General features: G+C 40.8%; 1 protein-coding gene across 4 annotated transcripts in view; it reads right to left on the reverse strand.

Moving 5' to 3' along the window:
• The window catches only part of ANKIB1 (ankyrin repeat and IBR domain containing 1), a 109189-nt gene that overhangs the window by 65692 nt on the left and 19739 nt on the right, over positions 1–23758 (reverse strand). For 3 of the 4 annotated variants that reach the window (XM_075922380.1, XM_075922379.1, XM_075922381.1), the window contains exons 2-3: positions 17845–18114; positions 4874–5174 (exon numbers count right to left, since the gene is read on the reverse strand). In XM_075922380.1, the coding sequence (XP_075778495.1) occupies positions 4874–5174; positions 17845–18032 (489 nt within the window). In that variant the 5' untranslated portion in view covers positions 18033–18114. Of the gene's footprint in view, positions 1–4873; positions 5175–9932; positions 10063–17844; positions 18115–23758 lie in introns of those variants that run through there. The other variant, XM_006114465.4, reaches the window with a different exon arrangement.

The raw sequence follows: 23758 nt of genomic DNA on the forward strand, positions 1-23758 counted from the left end.
CCATATTTTGCCCAACCCTGGACTAAGGGCTGAGTCCCTGTTCAGAAAAAATTGATGGATGGTGACAATTGAGTAAGACAGAACTGGAAGCACAATCCATTAAGTTACAACTTCTCAGTCTGCTAATTGAATGTTATTCATTTTTGGATGGTATATAAGAAACTTAAAAAATATATTACACATTTCCAGGGAGCATTTTAAAGCATATCATCAGATCCCCTGTATTTCCAGCCCTCACTTGTTTCACAAGTTAATTGTAATCCTATTGATAACAGTAAATTAAAGATAGAGTCTAGAAGTGATCTAAATAATACAATGAAGAAAGATCAGCCACGTAAATGATCTTTGAGAAAGGAAGAGAAAGTATCTACTAGGGAAAAAGAAAGAACTAAGTACAAAAGGTCTAAAGCACAAAGTGGGAAGTAGGAAGCAAACAGGTAACACTAAAATGTCCAATAGGAAATAACAGATTCAGTTTCTCTCATTAACACTAGTCTATACGATGTATTTTATGTCTTCTCACACTCAAGAGGTATTATAAATTTATAAAATTAATGATTTTCACAGAAGTTTAAAACTCATGTTAAACTGGCACATCCATATTAATCTTAATTGTGTTACTGTACCAGCTACAGCATAATTCTTATTATTTAGTTCTATAGCTGAAAAACAGCTGGCCTCTAGCATGGCTTTGTTAAAAGGGAATGTTATATGAGTGAAGCCTTGTTAAATATCATGTGGCAGGTGGAGGAGAGCGAAGAATGAGGAAAAGTCTGGCATCATAGCAGCAAGCTCCCTGACATGTCTGGCCAAGGTGACAGGAAATAAGAATGCCACTTTCATGGAGAGGTGATTCAGGAATAGGACTCTTAAGCCCTACAATAATACAGTGATAATAAAAGCTACAATGTAAGGTGCTAATGGAGATATGACTCATCAGATTGCGTCCAGTCACTATCACAGACTAAGAGTGAGCATGAAGATTTTCTAATTTATATAGCTCTTTATACTGTGCCCATCTTTGAGGTATATGAGCAACCTCCAGAGCTATTTTAAGCAACACGGCTACACGTGTGTCAGTTACTCTTTGTTCTCTCATTCTCTTTCTCAAGGAAGGAGTGTATGAAATGGAGTATCTTGTTTTGGTATGGTCACAGATTTTTTTAATGTGTGTGCTATGTATCTGTTAGACATGACAAGGTTAATGAAAGGCACTTGGCACTTAGAACAAAGATGCTGATGATTGTGATGATTCCTGGGGCAGTTCATGCAAATCTCAGGCTGGCCCCCGAGAAAGACAAGCTTTAACCAAGCAAAACAATTTTCAAGAAATGAAATTTCATCATTGTATAAATTATAATTAAAAGCTCCAGCCAGGCTATCAACGTTTCCCATAGTAATATTCTTCCTATAATTGAATTCTGTTTAAATTTTATTTTTGGTGGATATTTTTCTTTATTTTTAATCCCATGCCTACTAGTTTGCTTTTGTTAAGGCATTGGTAAATGGAGATTACTTACCTGTAACTGGAAATTATTTGAGATGTATGGTCCCTATCTGTATGTGAGAACACGTGTGTCAGTCTGGAAATTCTTAACAAGCAGCATCCTTTGGTCTGCACATGAACAGTTGCTCTTCTCATGGTCCAGTGCAGCATTAGTGGCCGAAGCAGCCAGAAGTCACAGGCCCTTTTGAAATGCTGGGCCCTGGAGCAACTGCCCTCCATACCTCCTATTGGCAGGCCTGCATCTCATCCTTTATTTTTTTTACAAGACATTGGCGTATTCCTGTGCCATCTCTTAAAAATGTTTACTTATTTACTTGTACCATCCTCTCTAGTCAGGAATATGCTTATTTGGTTAGCTAATACTTAGTGTGTTGTCATTTTGTCTGTCTCAGTTGGCGCCAAACCAGGGAAGGAGACAGATATTCTTGCTCACTGCTGCCTGGCCACGTAGGTAGTGCCATGAACTGTAAAGGCCTGAAGCTGAGATGGAGCTGCTGGGACTACCAGCAACTGAATATGTGCTCAAACCTGAGGAGCTAGTTCTGGTGGGACTACTAGCGGCTGAATACCCAGATGAACCTGAGGAACTGAAGCTGGTGGGACTATCGGCTCCTGAATACCCAAGGAGTCTAATCTGGAACTTGGATATTAAGTAGGCCAGAGTTTTTAGTTGAGGAGACTGTGGCTTAAACAGAATGTTGTGAGAGGATCCCCACTACTTGTATCCAGACATGAACCCCATCTTGTTCCACCCTCTCCCCCCAGAAAGCAAGAGAAAGGCCGTCAGCCTTTGATGCCCTGGGAACGCAGGTGTGCTGCCTGTTCCTGACTCTACCATAAACAGAAACCAGACAGTAAATGGGCTAGCTGACGACCCGGGGCCTCCTGCCGCCCTGATGGCTAGTACAAGTAGTTGACACACCTGCACTGTCCCAGGAGAGGAATCTTCACCCATCACATACCAGAGGTGCCCATTGTCTGCATTTTCCCAGGTGTGAATTATGCTTTGCACCCTTCGTGGGAAACTTGGTGTTCAAAGCCATTTTTCCTAATTGGCCACTTGAGACCAGGAAGAAGCCTACGTGACCCAAGGGGTATAAAGAGGGGTTCAGTAGCCCACCCCATTTGAGCTCCAATCTACACCTGCTGGCAGGTATTGATTGTCTCCCGAGGTCTGTGGGACGCCCAACCTCACCCTACTTCTTCCCGAGGGATTGAGAGAAAGATGCTGGCCACGCCAAGTCTGGAACACAGGGGTGAGAAGGTATACCTGCTAGGTGTCTATTTTGCATGCATTTAATAAGAGCTCAGAGAACCAAAAGGGTTTCATGGTACCTGTAAGTGACTTCTTAGTGTAATTTCTGTCCTATCCTTTGTAGTGGCTGTGTTATCTGTAACACAGCAGTAGCATTTAACAGCTAAGTTTACCCTGTAACAATAAAATAGTAACTGTTTAAGCTTTAACCTGACTCCTTCAGTTGCTGTAACAGAACCAAGCACAATTTAAAAAAACTTCAGCCGGGCATAAGGGACAGGTATAGGAAGAGCTTGGGCGTTTGGATTGTGTCACTCCCAGATTACAGATCCGTTGGGGCATCTCTCAGTCTTTCCTAGACTGCCCGCTGCAAAGGGATCCTATATTCTAGCAGCTAAAATCTGTGATGTAATAGGCTCTTCCTATAAACCCAGGGCGTCTGTCAGCCGCCTTCTGCGATGGGACCCCAGTCCTAGCAGTAAAGTCACGGACGTTAAACCTTTTTTTCAGTTGCTCTCGGTCGGTCGGTCGCGCGCTCTCGGTCGGTCGGTCGCGCACGTACACACACACACGCACACCCTGACCGTCGGCTGACACTACTGGGTTCTTGGGCTGGAATGCAGTAGAGATAAGTGGGCCTGCATTCCTCTACCCCTGACACCTCACCTCTAGAGTGTGAGGTCTCTGCATTATAGGCCATATGGCCAATGCTTGCCAGTGCTCTCCCAGACTGAGGAGCTGTGCGACAAACTGATCATCAGCGATCCCCCTATCTAAGGGCCCAGAGCTGCCTACCCTTGGGAGTTATCCCTATTACAAAGGCCAGGATGCTGTGCCTACTCTGTGGTCTCCTTTTTGCCAAACGGGGAAACTATCTACTACAATGGAAAAAAAATTCTGTATGTACTTTACAAAATCCACACCTCTGAGCAATATTGTTATATAGAACTTAACCCCCCATGTAGACAGCATTATATCAGTGGGCTGCCTCTCCTGGAGGTGGAGTTATTAAATCAAAGGGAGAGCTCTCTCCTGTAGGCGTGGAGCCATGGGGTACGTCTAGACTACAGGATTCTGTTGACAAAGCCTCTGTCAAAAAAGAGCGTTTAGACAACAGCCAGTTCTGTCGACAAAGCAAGCCACTTTTTCAACAGAGTCAAGACATTCTGTTTTGAAAAAGCAAAGTGTGGATGCAATAGCGCCTTTTTTCGACATAACTGTCAAAAAAAGGCATTATTCCTCGTAGAATGACGTTTACCGCCGTTGACAAAACCGCCGTGTTCTGTCAACTTACTGTCAACAGAACTCGGCGGTAGTGTAGATGCAGGTATAGTTTTGTCGATAAAACTATGGTGTCCAGCCAGTTCTGAAGCAGTAGCCACTATAGTGGCTATTGCTATAGTGAACTAGCCACACTCAACTGGCCAAATAGCCACATGTGTCTAACGTGTTGGACACCATAGGCTTAGAGTATCTTCACCAGATGCACTAGAGGTGTAGTGTTCAACTGTCTTAAAAGTGCCTAGAAAAACTGGCCAATGCTATTCATTATTTTCACATATATTAGAGTTTGTTCTCATTGGTAAACTGTAGTTATGCTTGTACAAAGTGTAGAGTTCTCTCTTCAGTCAGTAGCTAGAGACTATGGGCTAAACATATATAAAGTATTCTTGAGGCAAGGGGTAACTAGTTAAAAACTCCTCCAGTCACAGCTGTTTCCCCATCTTAAGCAGGGTAAGCAAGCTTCTCAAATTTGTCTCAGGCTTTTATTTATTCTGTTTTTCTGTCATCTATTTCTCTAACATCAGTAATAATTACTTAAAATATTCTAAACTAATATAGTTCTTCCTCATATTTATGATTTATCTTATAAAGTTAACTTAAATATATGCAGGTTCATTTTCCTTTGATCTCTACTCAGTTTGTATGACTACCTGATAGGGTAGGGTTGGGTTTTTCAGATTTATAAATGTAACATTCTAAATGGACTTTTCCCCCCATTTTTGTAATTCTTAAGTTTGTATTAAAAATGTTTGTTTTCTCTAATCATCTTATCGAGCACACACATAAACACCACAATTCTGTGTTTGTATATATAATCTGTTTTTTACCTCTACACAGGTTTTCATCCCTGAGGCAGCAGCATAGTGCAAAGGTGTATTTTTTTTGTTATCAACAGCATCAATAGCTGCTCTTTCATATTCTCCTTGGTCAAGCTTTGCTCCTTTCCATTTTAGGATCATTTGTAGACAATCTGCTCTTCTGCTGTCATCTTCAGAGGGTCGTGCCAAGCGAGGATGGAGAGCTCCCTCCGCTATCATTATTTCAGGTCCCATACACAGCAAGTGCATAGATGTCTCATTATGCACATTTCGTTTATTGGGGTTTCCATCTCTAGCAAAAAGAAAAGTCCTATATGGAAAAATAAAGACAAATAATCAATATATAAGATAATGTATTCTTTTAATACATTAAGTTGAACAGAGAAGTTTCATTATGTCTGCTACTGTCTTCTAGTCAAGATTTTGATTTATCCAATTCAGTGATAAATGAAAATTATTTCAGAGGTGTGAACAGTGGGTTAGAATCTCAGGCTACGTCTACACTACAAGGAAAAGTCAGAAAAGAAATGCAATGTGCGTATCTTTTTCCGCTTTTTTTCGAAAGAGGCTTTTCCAAAATTTGGCCCATCTACATGAAGCCAAATTTCAGAAAAAACTCCTCTTCGGCACATCCCTTCTTCCTCATATAATGAGGATTACAGGGACAGTGAAAGAATGCGTCTGCTTTTTCAGAAATTATTCTGAAAAAGTGGATGCATTCCTTGGACGCAGCATAGCTTTTCCAGGATACCAGAGGTATCCTGGAAAAGCTCTGTGATGTAGACATAGCCTCAGTTTCAAGTCATGCTGCTAAAATATGGAAGTAAAAGAAATACTATTAATCTTTCTCATTTGTGTGGTGCTTCTATTACCCTCTTTATTCACTTTCAAAGAGCCCCCAAATTGCTTTAACCTTACCTTACATGGAAGAAGGCTGGATGTAACTCTCTCCAGAGTTCCTGCATCCAGTTCTGAATGCTCACTTGTAAGTAGTTCATTCGAGAGAGACTTAAGATGCATTTCTTCCCTGAAGGCACAATTACTCCCCCTCCCCCTCTCCCTCCCCCCCCTCCCCGGTCCATTACTCTTGGAAATGAATACTTGTAATTGTCAAAATCAGCAGTAAACTCTAATTCTAGAAAAGCAATAAAATACAGGACAACCAAAACACCCCATGAATAGTGTATTTTACTTACAATGCATGAAAAATATCTGTGTAATAAACTGAACTGATACACCAAGAAACAGAAGATGATTCAGGAAATATATTCAAATTCAAATCTTAGCAGAATTTGTAAATATTCTGACACTGATCACTTCTATTTAACTATTTACTGTTTTAATGCCATTATATTTCATGATTTGCAAAAGCATGCTTACAGTTACAGACTTTTCCACCTTTAAAATGTAGCCAGTGTTAAAATCTTTTTTCTTATTTTTGCCCTCCAGGCATTAACTCATTGAAGATAAAATGTACCAATGATTTTATTTCTTCAAAGTATTTTATAAACATTTTAAAATTAAGATAGGAAAAATAACTATTAGAAGTGCAAGAACTGAGAAGAGTTTGTCTTCCACTATATATAAAGTATAAGTTACACTCAGAGGTTTAAGTAGTAACCCCTGAGGGATATGGGGAAGAAGTAGGGGCTGCCAGTCTGATACTCTCTTTTGGAAGCAAATGTGTGGGATGTAAATAAATGGGGAGTAGTCAGAGCCTGAGTTTTGTCTCAATGCAAAGTCTCATAACCCAGAGTCACTCCAGATGGGAAAATAATCTGCACCAGTGAAAAGATGCCATCTGCTTCCACTCTGAGGCAATTGGGAAAGCAACAGATTTTGATTACTGGAATCACAATTCGGTTCCTGCCTAGCTTCACCTTGCCCCCTACAAAGGCAGGATCATAAATTATGATGCAGTTTTGAGAGAAGAGAATTAGGGCACCATTACACCAGTACAATGGGGTCCTAACTTGAGTAGGCCTGTGTCTCTTCTGAAAAAAAAATTATCCTTAAAGGAGTTTAAGCAATTGTAGGAGGGAGAAAATAGGGTCTTTGTAGGTAGCAGAGAGGAATCTGCAGGGTATTAAATTCAAGGTAAAAGAGGGATAAGTGCAGGGAATGGGGCTGGGGGACACAGAATCAAGGATTTTGTAGAGAGTTAAGCAGGGTGGATCAGCGAGGAGGAGACAGGAGATGACCAGGGAATTTGCATTCATTTGAAAAAGTCAGTTGTTGAGATACTCTCAAAACTGCTCTAACCCCAGACACTTGCAAAATTGGCAAAATTCACTGTCCATCCATATTCCAGTTGCTCCTTTGTTTAATGTGAAGTATTTTGGACTCCTTCCTCACTCACCTCACAGCTTGTGAGAATCAAAAGAACCCAAAATAATGCTGAATTTGTAACCATATTTTGCAATCCTCACATATTTTGGATTGCTCACTGAAGGAACAATCAGTCTCACACATGCAGAATGGGAAGTGACTGTCTAGGGAGGATTACTGCAGAAAGGGATCTAGGGATCATAGTGACCACAGATTAAATATGAGTCAACAGTGTGACACTGTTGCAAAAAAAGCAAATATGATTGTGGGATGCATTAACAAGCGTGTTGTGAGCAAGACACAAGAAGTCATTCTTGCGCTCTACTCTGTGCTGATTAGGCTTCAGTAGGAGTACTGTGTCCAGTTCTGGGCACCACATTTCAAGAAAGATGTGGAGAAATTGGAGAAAATCCAGAGAAGAGCAACAAGAATGTTTAAAGGTCTAGAGCAGTGGTCCCCAACGTGGTGCCCACGGGCACCACGGCACCCGCCGGACCATTTATGTGCGCCCACAGAGCAATCTGGGCTGGCCACGCCCCTGGGCATGCGGCAGGTGCCAGCCTCGGGCGCATGGGCATCCCCTGCCCCAGGGTCACGGCGCATGCTAGTGCCGGCCCCATGCATGCGGCACCTGGGCGACCGCTGCCCGGGGTCGTGGCACATGCTGATGCCGATGCCGGCCCCGGGCACGCAACACCTGGACAGCTGCTGCCCGGGGTTGCGGCACATACCAGTGCCGGCCCCAGGCGCGTGTCACCTGGGCGGCCGCTGCCCGGGGTCGCGGCACATGCCGGTGCCAGCCCCGGGCGCGTGGCACCTGGGCAGCCCCTACCCAGGGTTGCAGCACATGCCGATGCCGGCTCCAGGCATGCAGCGCATGCTTGGCTCGGGCCCCAGGCACGTGGCCCGTGAGCAGCCGCGCCCCCGTACGCGTGGCGCATGAGCGGCCCCATCTCCGTGGAACCAGGTGTACAGCTAGTTCGGATTAGAAGCCTAATCCGAACTAGCTAGTCCGTGCCACGTGTAGCCGCGCGGCACGGGGTCTCAACTAGCCGGCATTTAAAAATGGCGCCGGCTGGCTTCATGCAAATGAAGCCCGGGAAATTCAAATCCCGGGCTTCATTTGCAACTGCGGATGACTACATTACCCCCGCTAGTTCGAACTAGCAGGGTAGTGTAGACATACCCCCATTTCTCTAGGGGTGCCTCTACACTGCACCCTTACCTCGGAATAAGCTACACAAGTTGTGTAGCTTATTTCAAGCTAATCTTGACAAAGCGCAGTTCTGACAATCCCTTAACACCATGGTCACCAACCAGTAGATCGTGAGCTACCGGTAGATCTCAGGGGCTCTAAGAGTAGCTCTTGAGCACTCTCTGAACTGCGCACCTGCGCAGTACATTTACATTAGATTTCCTCATTTGAGGAGCAGCTACTTACTGAGCAACAACACAGGTGAGTAGCTGCAAGGAATGGTGGGAGCTGGGAGGTCGGGAGGGCTGAAACACCCCAGCCAGCTGACTGTGGCCTTCACAGCTGGAGCTAGGCGCAGCCTCCCTGGGCCGCATTCCCTCTGGACTGACCGCAGGGCAGCCAGGCTGGAGGGAAGAGAAGCCGCTGCCCAGCCAGCTGGCCATGGCAGTCAGCCAGGGTGCACCATGCTCCACGTGGGCTGGCTCAGAGGAGAAGCTGCTTGGCCTGCTGGCTGTGGCGTTCAGTCCAGAGGAGGCTGAACCGCGCTCCAGCTGATTGGGCAGCTTCCCCTCTGCTCCTGCCCATGTGGAGCTTGGTGGCACCCTGGCTGAGCACCATGGCCAAGGAATAAGGTGGCTTCCACAAGAAGGGCTTTTTTTCTGACATTTGGTCCAGTGTAGACAGGCCAAATGTTGGAAAAACCTCTTCCTACAGAAGAATTAAAAAAAAAAAAAAAAAAAAAAAAAAGCAGCAGTATAAGGATTGGGGATAACAAGTGATGGAGAGGAGGAGGATAGAGAAGGTGGGGCTTCAAGGAAGGAGCGGGGCAGTAGATCTTGGCTTGGTCTGTCATTTAAAAAGTGATCTTGGGTGTAAAAAGGTTGGAGACCACTGCCTTAACCCTTTTGGAATGAGAGTTACAGGGATGCCAGAATAGCACACCCATTATTTCAAAATACATTTAGAAATAACGGGCACATTTAAAGATGTGGAATTGCTATTTCGGGATACTTCCACGCCTGAAATAGTATCACTGTCTAGATGTAGCCTTGGTAAAGTAAACTTCCTCCATGAGGGGAGTAGCTAACAGCTGTGGGAGCCTGTTTACACTGGCAGTTAACAGCACTGACTTGCTGGGCTGGGGGCGGGGTGTTTTTTCACACTCCTGAACGAGAAAGTTACAATACAGTAGACAAGTGTAGATAAACCCTGAAAAACAGGCAGGATACCTCTTATGATCTTTACTGGACTCACAAGGAGAGTAGGGGTGCATCTTCCCCCTAATACTACCTGAGTATATCTCTAGCTCAAGTGCACTGAGTGGGCGCACACGCACACACTCACCTACTCACTCACTCCCAGGCAGATGTATGTGTACAATCCCTTGAAAAAAAAAAATCAAGATTTCTTGGAAAGCAAGGTGAAAGAGAATGACGTTAATCATCTGTCCAGAGTGGATGTACCATACTACGCAATCATGCAATTACCTGAAATATCACAATCTGTATTTAGTAACAAATACATATGCTAATTTACCAAACTCACCTCTCATACATCTAATCATGATTCAAGTGTCCATTTATTAATTTGGGCAGCTTTTTCCTTGTCTGATGGGACACATTTAAGTCCTTGTTGGAGACAGCCTGTTTTCCATTTTGTTTTCCTGCTTTAAATACTTCTCCAAAAAGAAAGCCAGAAATGTAGAACAACAGCAATGAATCTCAGCATGTTAACAATGTCTTTAAACTGACCACCCAAGCAACAGTGGTCTCTTGAGCTGAAAAGTCCCTCCTTCCACTGAGCAGCTAGGAGCACTACCTATGTGATGATCCCATACAAATGGCCACTTACAGCAACATTTAGAGGAAAATATTTCCAAAGAACAAAGGAGAGCTTAGTGCCAAAACATTACTTATTGTCAATGGCAATTGTGTGTCTGATGCATTTTATGCCTTTGAATATCTACTCTCCCCATCCCTTAAATTTCAAAATCAGATCCATGGTGATCCTACTCTCCCACTATTAGCTCTGGCTCCTTTTTTCCATGCATTCCCTCCTTACATCTGGAAACTTGTTTCCTAACCTAGCTGTGATTCCTCAAGCATCTCCTCCAAGTCCCTCCTTCTAACACACTTCTCACTCTTCTGGTTATCTAGAATGGTGAAGAATTTAAAATCAAACAGCAAACATGGAGCTAGAAAGAAGTCCTAACCTTCAAAATTCAGTCATACTTCTTTGTTAATTCTGACCTCCCCTGCACTGCCTTGAGTCCAAACATTGTCTATCTAGACTACAAGCTTTTCTTGGCAGAGACCTTGTATTAGATCTGCCTGTAATGTCATTTACCAGAGTATTGGACTTATATAAATAAGGATGAATTATACTAATGACACCAGCAGGCATTGCAGCTATTCTTCTCATTCCTCCTCTTCTTAAAAGTGACTACATATTACAGTACATGCTTTTATTTTCCTCTCTCCAGTGAAAGAATGAGTCGACATCTCTGTAGCTTGGTTGATCTCAGTTACTTTGGTAGGAGACTGTTTTGATAGCTAATAAACCAAATACCAAATATTTCATGAATCACCATTTTTTTAAATTTCATTTTATATGCAAAAGGTAGATCTTCAGATGAGACATAATTGGCAAAAGAATTTATAATGTTCTATCCAAACAGTTTTCAAGTTGGTCTGAGTTTTGGTTTTAAAATTGTTTATTTTTACTATATCTAGAACTTATTGCAACTTCAGCATAGCTATTTTAATTCCCTCTCATTATTGTATTCTTCACCCCATTTAAAAATAAATTTACCCACAATTTGTAAATGTCAGCCAAGACTAAAACTGAATTTATCTACAGTACGACAGTTTACTTCTAAAAGCGTTAGCTAGATGTTAAATAAATTTATCAGAAATTTGACTTAAGATCTGATGTCACCCAATATGAATCACCAAGTTACTCTCAACATAACTGGTCCCTGGTCCAAACTTCCCTGATGTAAGTGGATTTTACACTCTGCTCTGAGGAAAATTTGATGTTATTGGGCTTGAGTCTACTCAGTTACACCAGTTTTCTATCCTGTAATTCCATTAACTTCAGTAGAGTTATTTCCAATTTAAGAGCGCTCACAGCCTGAAGGGGTCCTCCATGGCCCCATTCCAGAGCTATTCAAAGAGCACTGGATCTGTGGCATCGTGACGTTATATAGAATCACTGTTATCAATGCCTTCACTGTTATCAATGCCTTACTGCAACTGATGTCAGAAGCAAGAATTCATCAAGTATTTATTATTAACACCAGTATACTCTCACTACTATGTCTGAGTTCTTTTTCTATGGCAATTTGTTTTCAAGCAATTGATGGCAATGATCTCCACAAATTGTCTTTTTTTTGTTTTAAAGTAAGCTGAAAATATCATTTTGGTCTAAACAACACATCTCCTAATTACAAAGAACATCAGGATCCACGGATTACACTGATGAATCACCACTATTCATGGAACTCCGTACTCATATGTAGCATCTGCTAAAATGAATGCCCAATATGTTGTTTATCTCTTAAATGTATGAAACAATGTAGAAGTCTGTATTTTAGAGATGCCTACTAAAATTCTTTTTGAACTCACAAAATTATAAAAAAGGGCAATAAAAATACCTTTCTAAATTCACAGATTCTATTGATCTGTGTTCTCCATAAAAAACAACCAATTATTTAGTAAAGTAAAAAGAGATCTGTGAGCCCTATAGTTCAAAGGTGGATGGCTATGAACCTAGATATTGACAGACTGAGATTTAAATAAGTTAGCAGCTAATATGGCAGAAGTCATCTAAAAGAAAACAGAGGATGGTCACGGAAATTTTCAACTGGACACATTTCCACGCTAAAACAAGTTAAAATCTCCATAATTCGAGATGATACAAAAACTTAGGCAAAACCAGAAACATTTAATTCATGTCTGACTCAAAACAGGTAACACAAATAAAGACATTTGCAATCTATCAAGGAAAAAAATCCTCTCATGTTTCAAAGTTACCTAATGAAAATAACTCCAACACATGAATCTGTTTTTTTGTCCAAGTACTGAATGTTTTTTTCCCCCTGCCAGTTGTCACTAATCATGCCAGTTACCAAGAGCTCTTCTTATACCTTTTTCCCTCTCAATTTTACACATGAAGTATGTACCACAACATTTTGGAGAGGAAGGATGGTATAGGAGGGAATGGTCAACTTGTGGTTAAGGCAGTAAATGGCAGAGTAAAAGGCAGTAAATGGTTTTTACCAGGTCAAATCCTGGTTTTTACTTGTCTGGAAAAAAATGTTTTTTAAATTAAAGAGGCTTTTAAACTAGGACTATTTTGTTAATACACACCACATTACATTTCGTTTAATAGTTACAGCATGGGATAACAAAGCAGCTGATTTGGAGATTAATTTAGGAGGTGCATGAATAAAGAGTAAAGCTGTAATGGATGTAATATTAATTTATATAATTATAGTGCTGAACATCAGAATGTTTGGTTTGGTATTTTCTTAAGGAAGTTACATGTCATGATTCATGTATATCAGTTTTCAATATTAAACTCACAAGATTTGATTACACCTTAGCCAGCACTGCTCACACTTCAAGTTCCTGATCCCCATCAGTTTGACAGAGGCTACTGTTTGAACATCAGTCTGTACAAAGCCCTTCCTAACACATTACTCATACAAGCCCAGAAGTAGTAATCACCAAGACAGCTGGAAAAGGAATCAAGAGAAAAACATTTGAAATGGGTCTTTCTTCAACTCTCTCTCATCATTTCAAATCTGTAATGCTAAAATGCAGCAATACTTGCTAATACAGGCAGTCCCCGGGTTACGTATAAGATAGGGACTGTAGGTTTGTTCTTAAGTTGAATTTGTATGCAAGTCGGAACTGGTACATATTGTAGGGGAAACTCTAGCCAAACATTTCTCCAGAGCTCAGTTTTATTCTCCCACACCTCACTTCCCTCAGTCCTTTATTCTCAAGCTGAGGTGTCTGCTGAGAAAAGCCGCTCCGCGTCTCCCTGGCCTGCTGGGGAGGGGGGGCGCTAGCTTCGTGTCTCCCTGGTCTGCTGGGGGGAAGCAGCTAGTGCAGGGTTGCCTCACCCCGTCTGTAAGCAGGGATCCGATGTAACTCAGATCCATGTAACCCGGGGACTGCCTGTACAGTTTTACATGTATCATTCAGAAAGGGCCTAGTTCACTGAATGCTGCTCTTATGAAGTCAACTTGAGCCTCCACTTGAGACCTGGAGTGGCCTTAAATGAGTCAGTTGTTGATGTACAGGAACACCTGTATCTGCCACCCGTGCAGGAACGCAATATAGGACTGTCATATATTGGTGCACACTCGCCATGCTGTTGACTGGTTGAATGGGAGGACTCCTCAACACAAACCTGAGGTATTTTTTGGGGAAGCAGTTATTGCTATATGAAAGTACATGGCCTTCAAGTCAAGAGTGGCATATCAGTCCCCTGGATCCAAAGAGACCATAAGGAACTGGAGTTTCTTCATGAATGTATTGAATTTACATAGCTCTAAACTGGACCTTAGCCCGCCCTTTTTTTGGGGGGGGGGGGGGGGGATTTATTAGTGCACCATCCTTTCACACACCTTCTACAGGGCTAGTTTCCAACCCAAAGAAGGCTTGGTCTGAGGATAGGTGTGGCCTCTTCCTGCTGTTCCTAATCCTCTTGCTTGAATCATCCTGTTGGTTTTGCAGATAAAACGGTAGACTGGGTTGTGGCCTGAAACGCCTGCTCTGTTTAGTGGGGATGTGTATGCTCAGGAACTTGGCCATCAACTCTTATAAGCCGTGCAATCTCCTGTTAGTCTTTTCAGAGAACAGAATCAGGCCTTCAAAGGGTAAATCTTGAAAAGTGTGTTGGACTTTCCAAGGTAGTCCAGAGTAGGGATATGAAAGGTTAACTGGTAAGCCAGCCAATGGGAGCTGCCTGTTTGAACAACAGGCAGCCAAGAAGAACTACTCAGCTCAGTTATTCACTGAAACACATGGCCAGGCAAACAGGCAGGCTGGCAAATGTTTTAAGCTCTGTAATTCTTAGCTCTGCAGGAAGGCAGGCTGGTTTGGCTGCTGGCTGGTAAGTCTCCTGGCCACAGCCTGCCTCTAGCACCCCAGCCCTCTGCTCCCCCTCCCCCAACATACCCAAAACTTCTGTCTCCCTCTTGCAGCAATACCCCCTCCCAGATCTGGCAACCCAATCTCCTGCCCCAGATTACAATCCTCTTCTACCTTATGTTCAGAAAAGGGGCAACATAAATAATTAGGGTATGGAATTTCTACCACGTGAAGAGAGATTAAGGAGACTGGGACTTTCCAGCTTAGAAGAGAGACGACTAAGGGGAAATACAATATAGATCTATAAAATCATGACCAATATAGAGAAAGTGAATAAGAAGAGTTATTTACTCTTTCCTATAATGCAAGAACTAGGGGGGGTCCACCAAATGAAATTAATAGGTAGCAGGTTTAAAACAAACAAAAGGAAGTACTTCTTCACACAATGCAGTCAACCTGTGGAACTCCTTGCAAGAGGATGTTATGAAGTCCAAGACTAACATAAAAAAAACAACCTAGATAAATTCAGAAAGAATAGGTCTATCAATGTCTATAAACCAGGATGGCTCGGGATAGTGTTTCTAGCCTCTGTTTGTCAGAAGCTGGGAATGGGTGACAGAGGATGGATCACTTGGTGATTACTTGGTCTGTTCATTCCCTCCAGGGCACCTGTCATTGGTCACTGTTGGAAGACAGGATACTGGGCTAGATGGACCTTTGTTCTGACCCAATATGGAGATTCTTATAATATATCAGGAGGACAATCTTAGATTATCTAAAGTAATATGTGTGTATGGAAGAGTGAGGAGAGATGAAGCCCTGAGACCCTTAAATAGCTGAAACTAATTACATTTAGGAGACAGAATGCAAGCTCTGAGTTGGGACTGTCTTTTTGTTATGTTTTGTACAGGACTCTTATCCACGACTTTGGCTTCTAGATGCTACCACCATAAAAATAAATTTTAAAAAACATTCTAGCTCTGCGACATTAAGCTATAGTTACGTAGACAGAATTGCAGAACCATCAAGAGCTCCAGAGTCAGGACTCTATATGTTTTAAAGCACTAAAGAAAGCAATTCAGTAAAAGCAATTCAGTGATAAACTTTGCAGGATCAACATTTCACTCAAAACTTATCCAACCTTCAACTTATCCAAAACCAGGGTTTGAATAATCAAAATATAGCTGGAGCAATATTTTTAATATTAAACTTTTTAAAGTAAACTTAGTGTTCAAAAAGAGGTCAGATAAGATATGCAATCCTTTTCACAATGCCAGAGTGACACTTTATTCAGTATTGCTGGAATAGATCTTGCTGCTCCAACAAGCCTTAGTATAAAACAGAGGTAGGAAACCTAAGTCTGGCCCCTGGCTTGCTCAGGGTCCTGGTGCTCCAGCCCCCACACCAGTCTCACAAAATCTACTATGTTTTTCTTTTTTGCTTCTTGCTTATGTGCGGCCCCCAACTGGTTGTGAGTTAGTGGCCCCTGACCCATAAAAGGTTCTCCGCCCCTGGCATAAAGTGATATATATGAATATATGAATTGAATAATATATCATAAAAGAGTAATATATATGAATTGTAGAATACCTATGATATTCCAGTTCCTTATTATAAGGTACACAAAAATACTCAATCTCTTCCCATACTGATCGTGATAATTTTGTTCATTGCTATATTCCTGGGGGAATTCTGCACTAGAAAATTAAAAATTTTGTGCACAATATTTTAGAATTCTACAAACTCTGTATATTTTACTTGTCAAAGTAATACAATATAATCACGCCAGTTTCAATTATATTGGTAATTTATTTCAAAACATTGATTGATATGTATGTCTGTAACAAAGACAACAAAAACGGTTACCCCAGGAGTAGGGAGGACATATCTAGGAGGTGCTGGTGCGGTTTTGCTGGATTCTGGAAGTGGCAGAATTGAGCCCCCCTCCCCATCCTAGACACCTACACACCTCTCCCTCAAAGCCCAGCTGCAAGTGCCGCTCTGCCCAGCTTCATTACTGAACCTCCAGGGATGCGGTGTGGCCCTACCCTTTCTCATCCTTTGTCAGAGCCAACATAGTCGGGCAAATGAGGATCAGTCCCAGAAGACAGAGTGCACAGGGCCACAAGGCCTCCCCATTCCTACCAAGCCAGGCATTCCAATCACTGTGGGGCTGTGGCCCACATTCTACCTCATTCATTCAGGGCATGCCGGTAACTACAACCCACCCACACCTCCTTCATATGTAGGCTGCTTGTTGGGAAGCTTGGCTCTGCCACGTCCAGCAGCCATTAGTGGTTGCCAGCAGATCTGCAGCACCAAGTGTGAGAGAGAAAAAAGGGATATTCTGCACAGAATATTAATTCTCTGCAAATTCTGCATTGCGCAGAGATGCAGAATTTTCTCAGGAGTAAATTACAGAATACTCTGTTGACCATCACAAAAAATACAAAAATTCAAACTGTTTGAACATTATAAGAACATGTAAATGTATTTGCTCCATCTGCAGTAAAATTAGCTGATGCCCCTTGCAGAATGTATCAGGATAGCTTTACCTTTCTTAGATTATCATCTTTTTTGTGCAGTGAGGGTCTGGAAACTACAACCAACATTTAAGCAATGTTCACAACATCTGAACTGAGCTCCCTAAGAAAATAATAGATATGTGGCCAATACTGCAGCACACAGATCAGTTTCCTAAAGCAAAGAAACATCTTATACAAAAAGTTTTGAAGCCCAATTTGTTAATTCACAAAAATAAAAAGGAAGAAAGTACTTTGTTATGAAGACAGAAAGAGTTAGAAAAAAAACCCCGACTCTACTTTCTATGAAAAGGCTTACAAAAAAAAAAAAAAAAAAAAATCACAAAAGCTCTTGTTACACTGGTCATCATTAGTATAAAAAGTAATTGACAGCTGTACAAGTAACAAATGCAGCTTCAGAAGGAACATATAAAGCACAAATTCACGATCAGAAATACCAGACGTTTTTAGATAAATGTGATAGAATATTGGATACAGAATTACAACGGACTACTAAAAATATCTTAGAAGTGTGTAGAAAACCCTTTAAAAAAAAAAAAGATTGTGAAAAAAATCATCTTAGGAAGAAAGCTGTTTTTAATTCTAATACAATTTTATTCCTGAAATTAATGTAAGAAGAAACAAAACATTAAAGATCAATTAAAATAAACATTCCATAAGTTTAAAATGCAAGTTTTTTATTGCATATAAATTTGTCCCAAATATGTTCACCCGTAACTTACCCACAAGTAAGATTTATAAATCTATTTAAACTTCTTCCATTTGTTAGAGAAAGTATTAAATATGATGTTAACACATGGTAATACTCACCCTAGTATTCGGTTCATTCCATGCCTAGCAGCATAATGTAATGGAGTATTGTGTTGATAAAGCTCCCCATAAGAAGTATTTGGATCGAGAGATTCTTTTAATTGAGGGTTGCTCTCATATATTTGGTAAGCCAGATTTTCATCTCCATTTATAAGTGCTTTGCGGAATTTAGTGGTTGTATTGCCCATGTTGTTATTCTAGTAAATGATGGCACTATTTTCCATTTTCTTTCAGCCACTCTTTTTATGAATCCGCAGTATGTTTCACATCCTACCAAAAAAGAAAAAAAATTATATAATCATTCCAAATGCTATTGTAAACCCTCTTTCTTAAAGAAGTTTGCCCAGATTTCATGGTACTGTAAATACACGTCTGAACAATTGCTTAAGACAGTAAATTCTATGCTGCATTATAAAAGTCCTGGTATGAATAGTTACAATTTTGTCTGAGTTTCTAATTTTGCAAAGATTAACTATTTCCCTGTTAAACTATAATGTATTTTCACACACACTGTGAACTTGGATTGTTCTATTAAATAGATATACACATATATAAACACACACTTCGTTCTGGCACACACAACTCTTCAATAGAAAACAAAGACTTGGAATTGCAATATTTATAAGCTATTGCAAAGTTAACTCTTACTAAAATCAAAGCAAATTATTAAGGAACAAAATGAAGGGATGTTTCACAAGTATGCAAGACATTATGTAGGGCAGTAGAAGTTTACTCAAAGAACAACATACCAAATGAGCCTGAATCACTTTGTTTGTGTAGCTATGTGTAATTAGCACATCTCTGGGGATTGAGCTAGTCAGCTGCAAGTCCTCCAGAGGAATGGAAGTTTTTTGGTGTCTTCTGTCACCATAATCCAGTTCCAGGTAGACCTTCCACCACCATTGAGGTCTTCAATATACCTCTATTTTAAAGTATCAGTAAATACAGAATGCTTTTGTATGTTTGTTCTTCAGATCCAAATTACAAGTGCAAAGAAAACCCATACCAAGTCATTCAACTATGGCATGAAATGTGCTATGCATGGCTCTGATCATGTCTTTCATTTTACTTATGTTCTTCACAGTAAATTTTATGCTCTTTAAAAAAAAAAGCTGCATTTATATTTAGACAACAATTTGTATAAACTTATAGCACGAACAAGATGTATTCTTCCCAGGATTCTCATTTTCATTTCTTATTTTGTATGTTACAAGAGCAAGGGAGGAAAAACAAACGTATTTTCAATAACTAACCCCTGAATAATAAAACATGTAGAAATTTGTATTCACACTTTGGGTACGTCTAGACTACAAGCTTTTGTCAACAGAAGTTTGTCCACAGATACTGTCAACAAAGCTTCTATCGACAAAGAGCATCTAGACTACATCCAGTTCTGTCGACAAAGCTGCTTTGTCAACATGACAGTTTAGACACAAAGGACAGTGAAGATGCAATAACGCCTTCTGTCGACAGAACTCTGTCAACAAAAAGCATTATTCCTCGTAGAATGAGGTTTACAGCCATCGACAAAACTGCCGAGTTCTGTCGACGTTATGTCAACAGAACTCAGCGGCAGTGTAGACACAGGTATAGTTTTGTCAACAAAAGTGCACTTTTGTCGACAAAACCCTGTGGTCTAGACATACCCTGTGGATAAGTGGATTACTGTGAACATGTTAGATGAAGCATTTGCTTCTCTTTTGATATAACCATTTCAACTTCAATCATGAAAAAATTTATCAATTGGCAGTATATAAAAATTGATGTGTTTTTAAAAAAATTCTGATTCTGGAAGACTATTTTAAGTGAGTTTTCTAATAGGTTTTCTGAAACTTCAATTTTTCTGTTGAATTCCATTAATTTTGTTCTTAAATATTATTTCTATGACAGTAGTACACAAAGGCCACAATCAGGTTGGGTCCCATTGTGCTTAGAACTGACAAACATCAAGTTCCAAAGTGCTTCTGAAGGCCATCACACAGAGTAATGATTATTTCTCCATTGCTATTTCCTTAAAAATATTTTAGTGTTTTTAAGTGGCAGGGTTGTTATCCCTATGCCTAACGTTCAAGGCCAAGGTTTCTGTTTTGTCTCACACTTGCTCCATAGACCAATCCAGCACTGTTAAACCTGTGAGGAGGAAAAGGTGTCCCACTGACACAGAACCTGGGGATCATCAGAACATGCAAGCTGTCCCTTTACAACAAAGCATAGTCAACATACTGTGCAGCCTGAAGGATATGACCACCACCATTGCCAGGAGGCACTGAGATGGATTGGCCATGGGCTTTGGATAGAGACTGATTCCACCAGAATAGCAATAAAATGGACACCTGAAGGCAATAAAAAATTAGGCCATCCAAAAACAAAATGGTGAAGAGCTGTGAAGCCAAGCTGAACAAACAAACAAACCGGGAAGTAGCTGGGAGAACACTGAAGGACTTGCCAGTAAGACAGAAATGGAGGTGGTTTGATGCTGCCCTAAATGCCAGAGGCATAATGGGAACATAATGATGATCCAAAGAGCCCATGATCTAAAAGACTACATGTGACAGATGGATGAGAAACAAAAAGCAGATCATGGTAGGGTGAAAAACACAGTGAAACAAATATATGATAAACAGATTCATAGACACTCAATAGTAGTGATTATAGCTCTCCACACACCTACCACAATTATCAGGCCATACTTTATGGCAGTGTTTCTTAAATTGTGTTCCGTGGGACACTGGTGTGCTGCGAGGCAATTGCAGGTGTGCACGGAGAACAATATAATTTAAAATGGCCACCCTTAAAGGGGCAGGAGACTCTTTTTGTTTAATAACTTTCCCCCAATCTTTTTTCCCCTCTCAATAACTCCCTTCCTCCCATCCTTCCCCCCCCCCCCCAACCTTTTTTTTGGCTCAACAAGAAAGTCCTTGGTGTGCTTCATAAAAATTGCTTCCTCGGTCTTAAAAAGTTTAAGAAACACTGCTTTATAGTATGAATTATGGAAAAGATGAGTGTTAAGGAAGGATGTGACAGAGTTTAAAAGTAGGAGCATTCACGGTTACCTCATATTAGCAGGCACTCACAGGCTACTTCCACCTATTGAACCTTGTCACAGATTATAAGCAATCTGAATCGAAGTGTGTCATCTTTGGGTTGGTCTCCTCTGTAATAGTTACCAGAAGTTAGCCCACACTAGGTTAGCTCAAGGGAGTGATTGCACTGAGAGGGAAAAACCCACTCACTTTACACAAAATGGTTTGATGAGCAAAGTGACTGGATTAAGGGGTGATGAGATGCTATAACTCACACTGCTGAAAACTCCCACAGTTGAGTCTCCATTGCATTATTAGTTCAAATATCAGCAGCACTTGGGCTTCAACCCACTTCCATGAAAGACAAGTTACTTCAAGTTTAAAGCAATACTTAACTCAAGCCAGAGATTATGGATGGATGGGAGTCCAAGATAGGGGCAAAACTTGATTTAACACCGTAGTGAAGATAAACTCATCATCACTTGCCTAAGCAGTGTGTAGCAAAACAGTATGATGTTCCTTAAGGGAATTACAGGCACTACTAGAATACAAACAAATAATAAGTATGACAATATATTTTATATAGAATCATAGAAATGTAGCTCTGGAAGGAATCCTGGGTCATCTAGTTCAGTCCTGTGCACTGAAGCAGGATTAAATATAATCTAGACCAGTGTTTCTTAAACTGTGTTCCGTGTCCCACTGGTATGCCATGAGGCAGTCGGAGGTGTGCCGTGGAGAACAGAATTCAAAATGGCCACCCTTAAAGGGGAAGGTGATTTTTTTTTTTGCACTTAAAAAATCCTTGGTGTTCCTCATAAAAAAGAAATCACTGTTTGGTGTTTCTCGGTCTTAAAAAGTTTAAGAAACACTGATCTAGACCATCCCTGACAGGTGTTTAGAGAGTTTAAAGAACCGTTTAGACAAAGAAAATGATTCCACAACCTCTCTAAATAACTTGTTCCAGAATTTAACTACCTTCACAATTAAGAAGCTTTTTCCTAATATCTAATTTACATCTCCCTTGCTGAAAATTACTTTGTGCCCTGTCTTCAATGATTAAAAGGAGAACAATTTGCCACGCTTTTCTTTGTAACAATTATGTACTTGAAGATTTATGACCCCTCCGTCTTCTCTTCTGCAGACTAAACGAATAATTGTTTTCAAATACTGTTTCATAGACTACTGTGTACACAACCAAATTACTGTTCATTATTTAAAAAAAAAAAATCACAGAATTCTGATTGGCTAATGAGTATTATTCTGGGATTTTAGATTCTGTGTTAACATCAACAGTTAACTCCTGTTCACTAACATACTCAAAAATAGTTGTGTGTGTTAGATAAGGGCTTAAAGGAAGTCCCCGAATAATACATACATAGATTCAGTAAAATTGGCTGTTCACAAACTACTGATAATGGACCTCATGACAAGTTGTATTATTCCACAAAAAACTTAAAAATGCTGCTGAACAACAGTCATACACTACAAAACTATGGCAGTGGAGCACTTAATGATAGAAAAGGGAAAGCTATTTGGCCACATGTTGCATTAATTCTTCTCCTTTCCCCCAGGAGCTAGGTGGATATAATAAGTCAGCCAACAAGGTAAATATTTCACTACGTTTTTCCTATTTTAACAACTGCGATGGTTGTCTCAGTAACTTTATGAGATAACAAATGGGAAAAATATGGTCCAACTGATTGTAAATGGGGGAAGAAGTCTGCAAGACAATCACTCTGATTCACACTTCTCAAAAGATTTAGAATCCTTAAGCTGAGGAAATACAGGACTTTGGTCTCAGCTACACAGGATATGTTATCTGTTTACAAATAAGAAATAAGAGGCGACAGAGGCAGCAGCACAGAAGGGTGGGATAGGTGGCACCACAGAGCTGGTCCTGGGAGGAACTGGCTTTTAAGCCGGTTTCCACCGGCACCGGCTTCTGCCTGCCGCCCTCCCACTGCCTCTGTAGGAGTCAGCAAGGGGGAGCAGGCAGGTTTGCGGGAGTAGATACACATGGGGAGCCTGCTTGAAAGCTAGCATCCTGTACATATGAACTCCAGCCTGCCCCCCTCACCCTCTACACTACTTTCTCTCCATCAGAGACAGCAGTGCGAGCATGAGCAGGGGCAGATGGATCTGGTGCTCGTGGGACACCCACTCCCCACCCCCACTGTCAATTTAACCAATAAGTTTATCAATTAATCGTGTAGTTAACTACATGCTGACATCTCTATACCACACCACCATTTGGATGGATCTCAACTAGCTACATTACGGTATAAACCTAGCTGTACCTTGTCTCCGCTGAGATTTTACATCAAGTTGGTGATCTCATTGTATAAAACAACTATTTTTTGTAGTTGAAAAATACAATCCCCCCTGTCTCTCTGACTCCCCTTCCATCCTAGGAATAAGGACTCATGAAAGGGTTAGGAGACTGGGAGAGTTGAAGCTCAAGTTGTCAAATCCAAAGTTTCCAAACCCTTGAAAAAAAGCAGCTGTTCCCTTTTACAAATCCCTTGTTCCTCAGAAGGGAGCTACTAGTTTTAATATCAAGCTTCACTTACATACACATCCAAACAAGCATGGAGAAGACTACAGACCATGTAATGGTGAAAAATTAACCCAACCCTATATGAATAATCAAAACACATGAACATATCACAAGGAAATAAAATGATTTTTAGTGTGTGCACTTTGTTAAGATGAATTATGCGTAATAGCAGTTCAAAAAGAGAGCTAATGAATGGAGTGTTGAATTAATTATTTCCTTTCTTGTTACAATTTTATTTATTGAGATAGTCAATCTAGCAACTATATCTATGTTGATTATTTTGTCCATCCATACACTAATAACTCTCCTCAACCCCCACAAAAAGGTTTTA

This window comes from Pelodiscus sinensis, chromosome 2 (assembly GCF_049634645.1).
Source record: "Pelodiscus sinensis isolate JC-2024 chromosome 2, ASM4963464v1, whole genome shotgun sequence".
Taxonomy (NCBI): Eukaryota; Metazoa; Chordata; order Testudines; family Trionychidae; genus Pelodiscus; species Pelodiscus sinensis.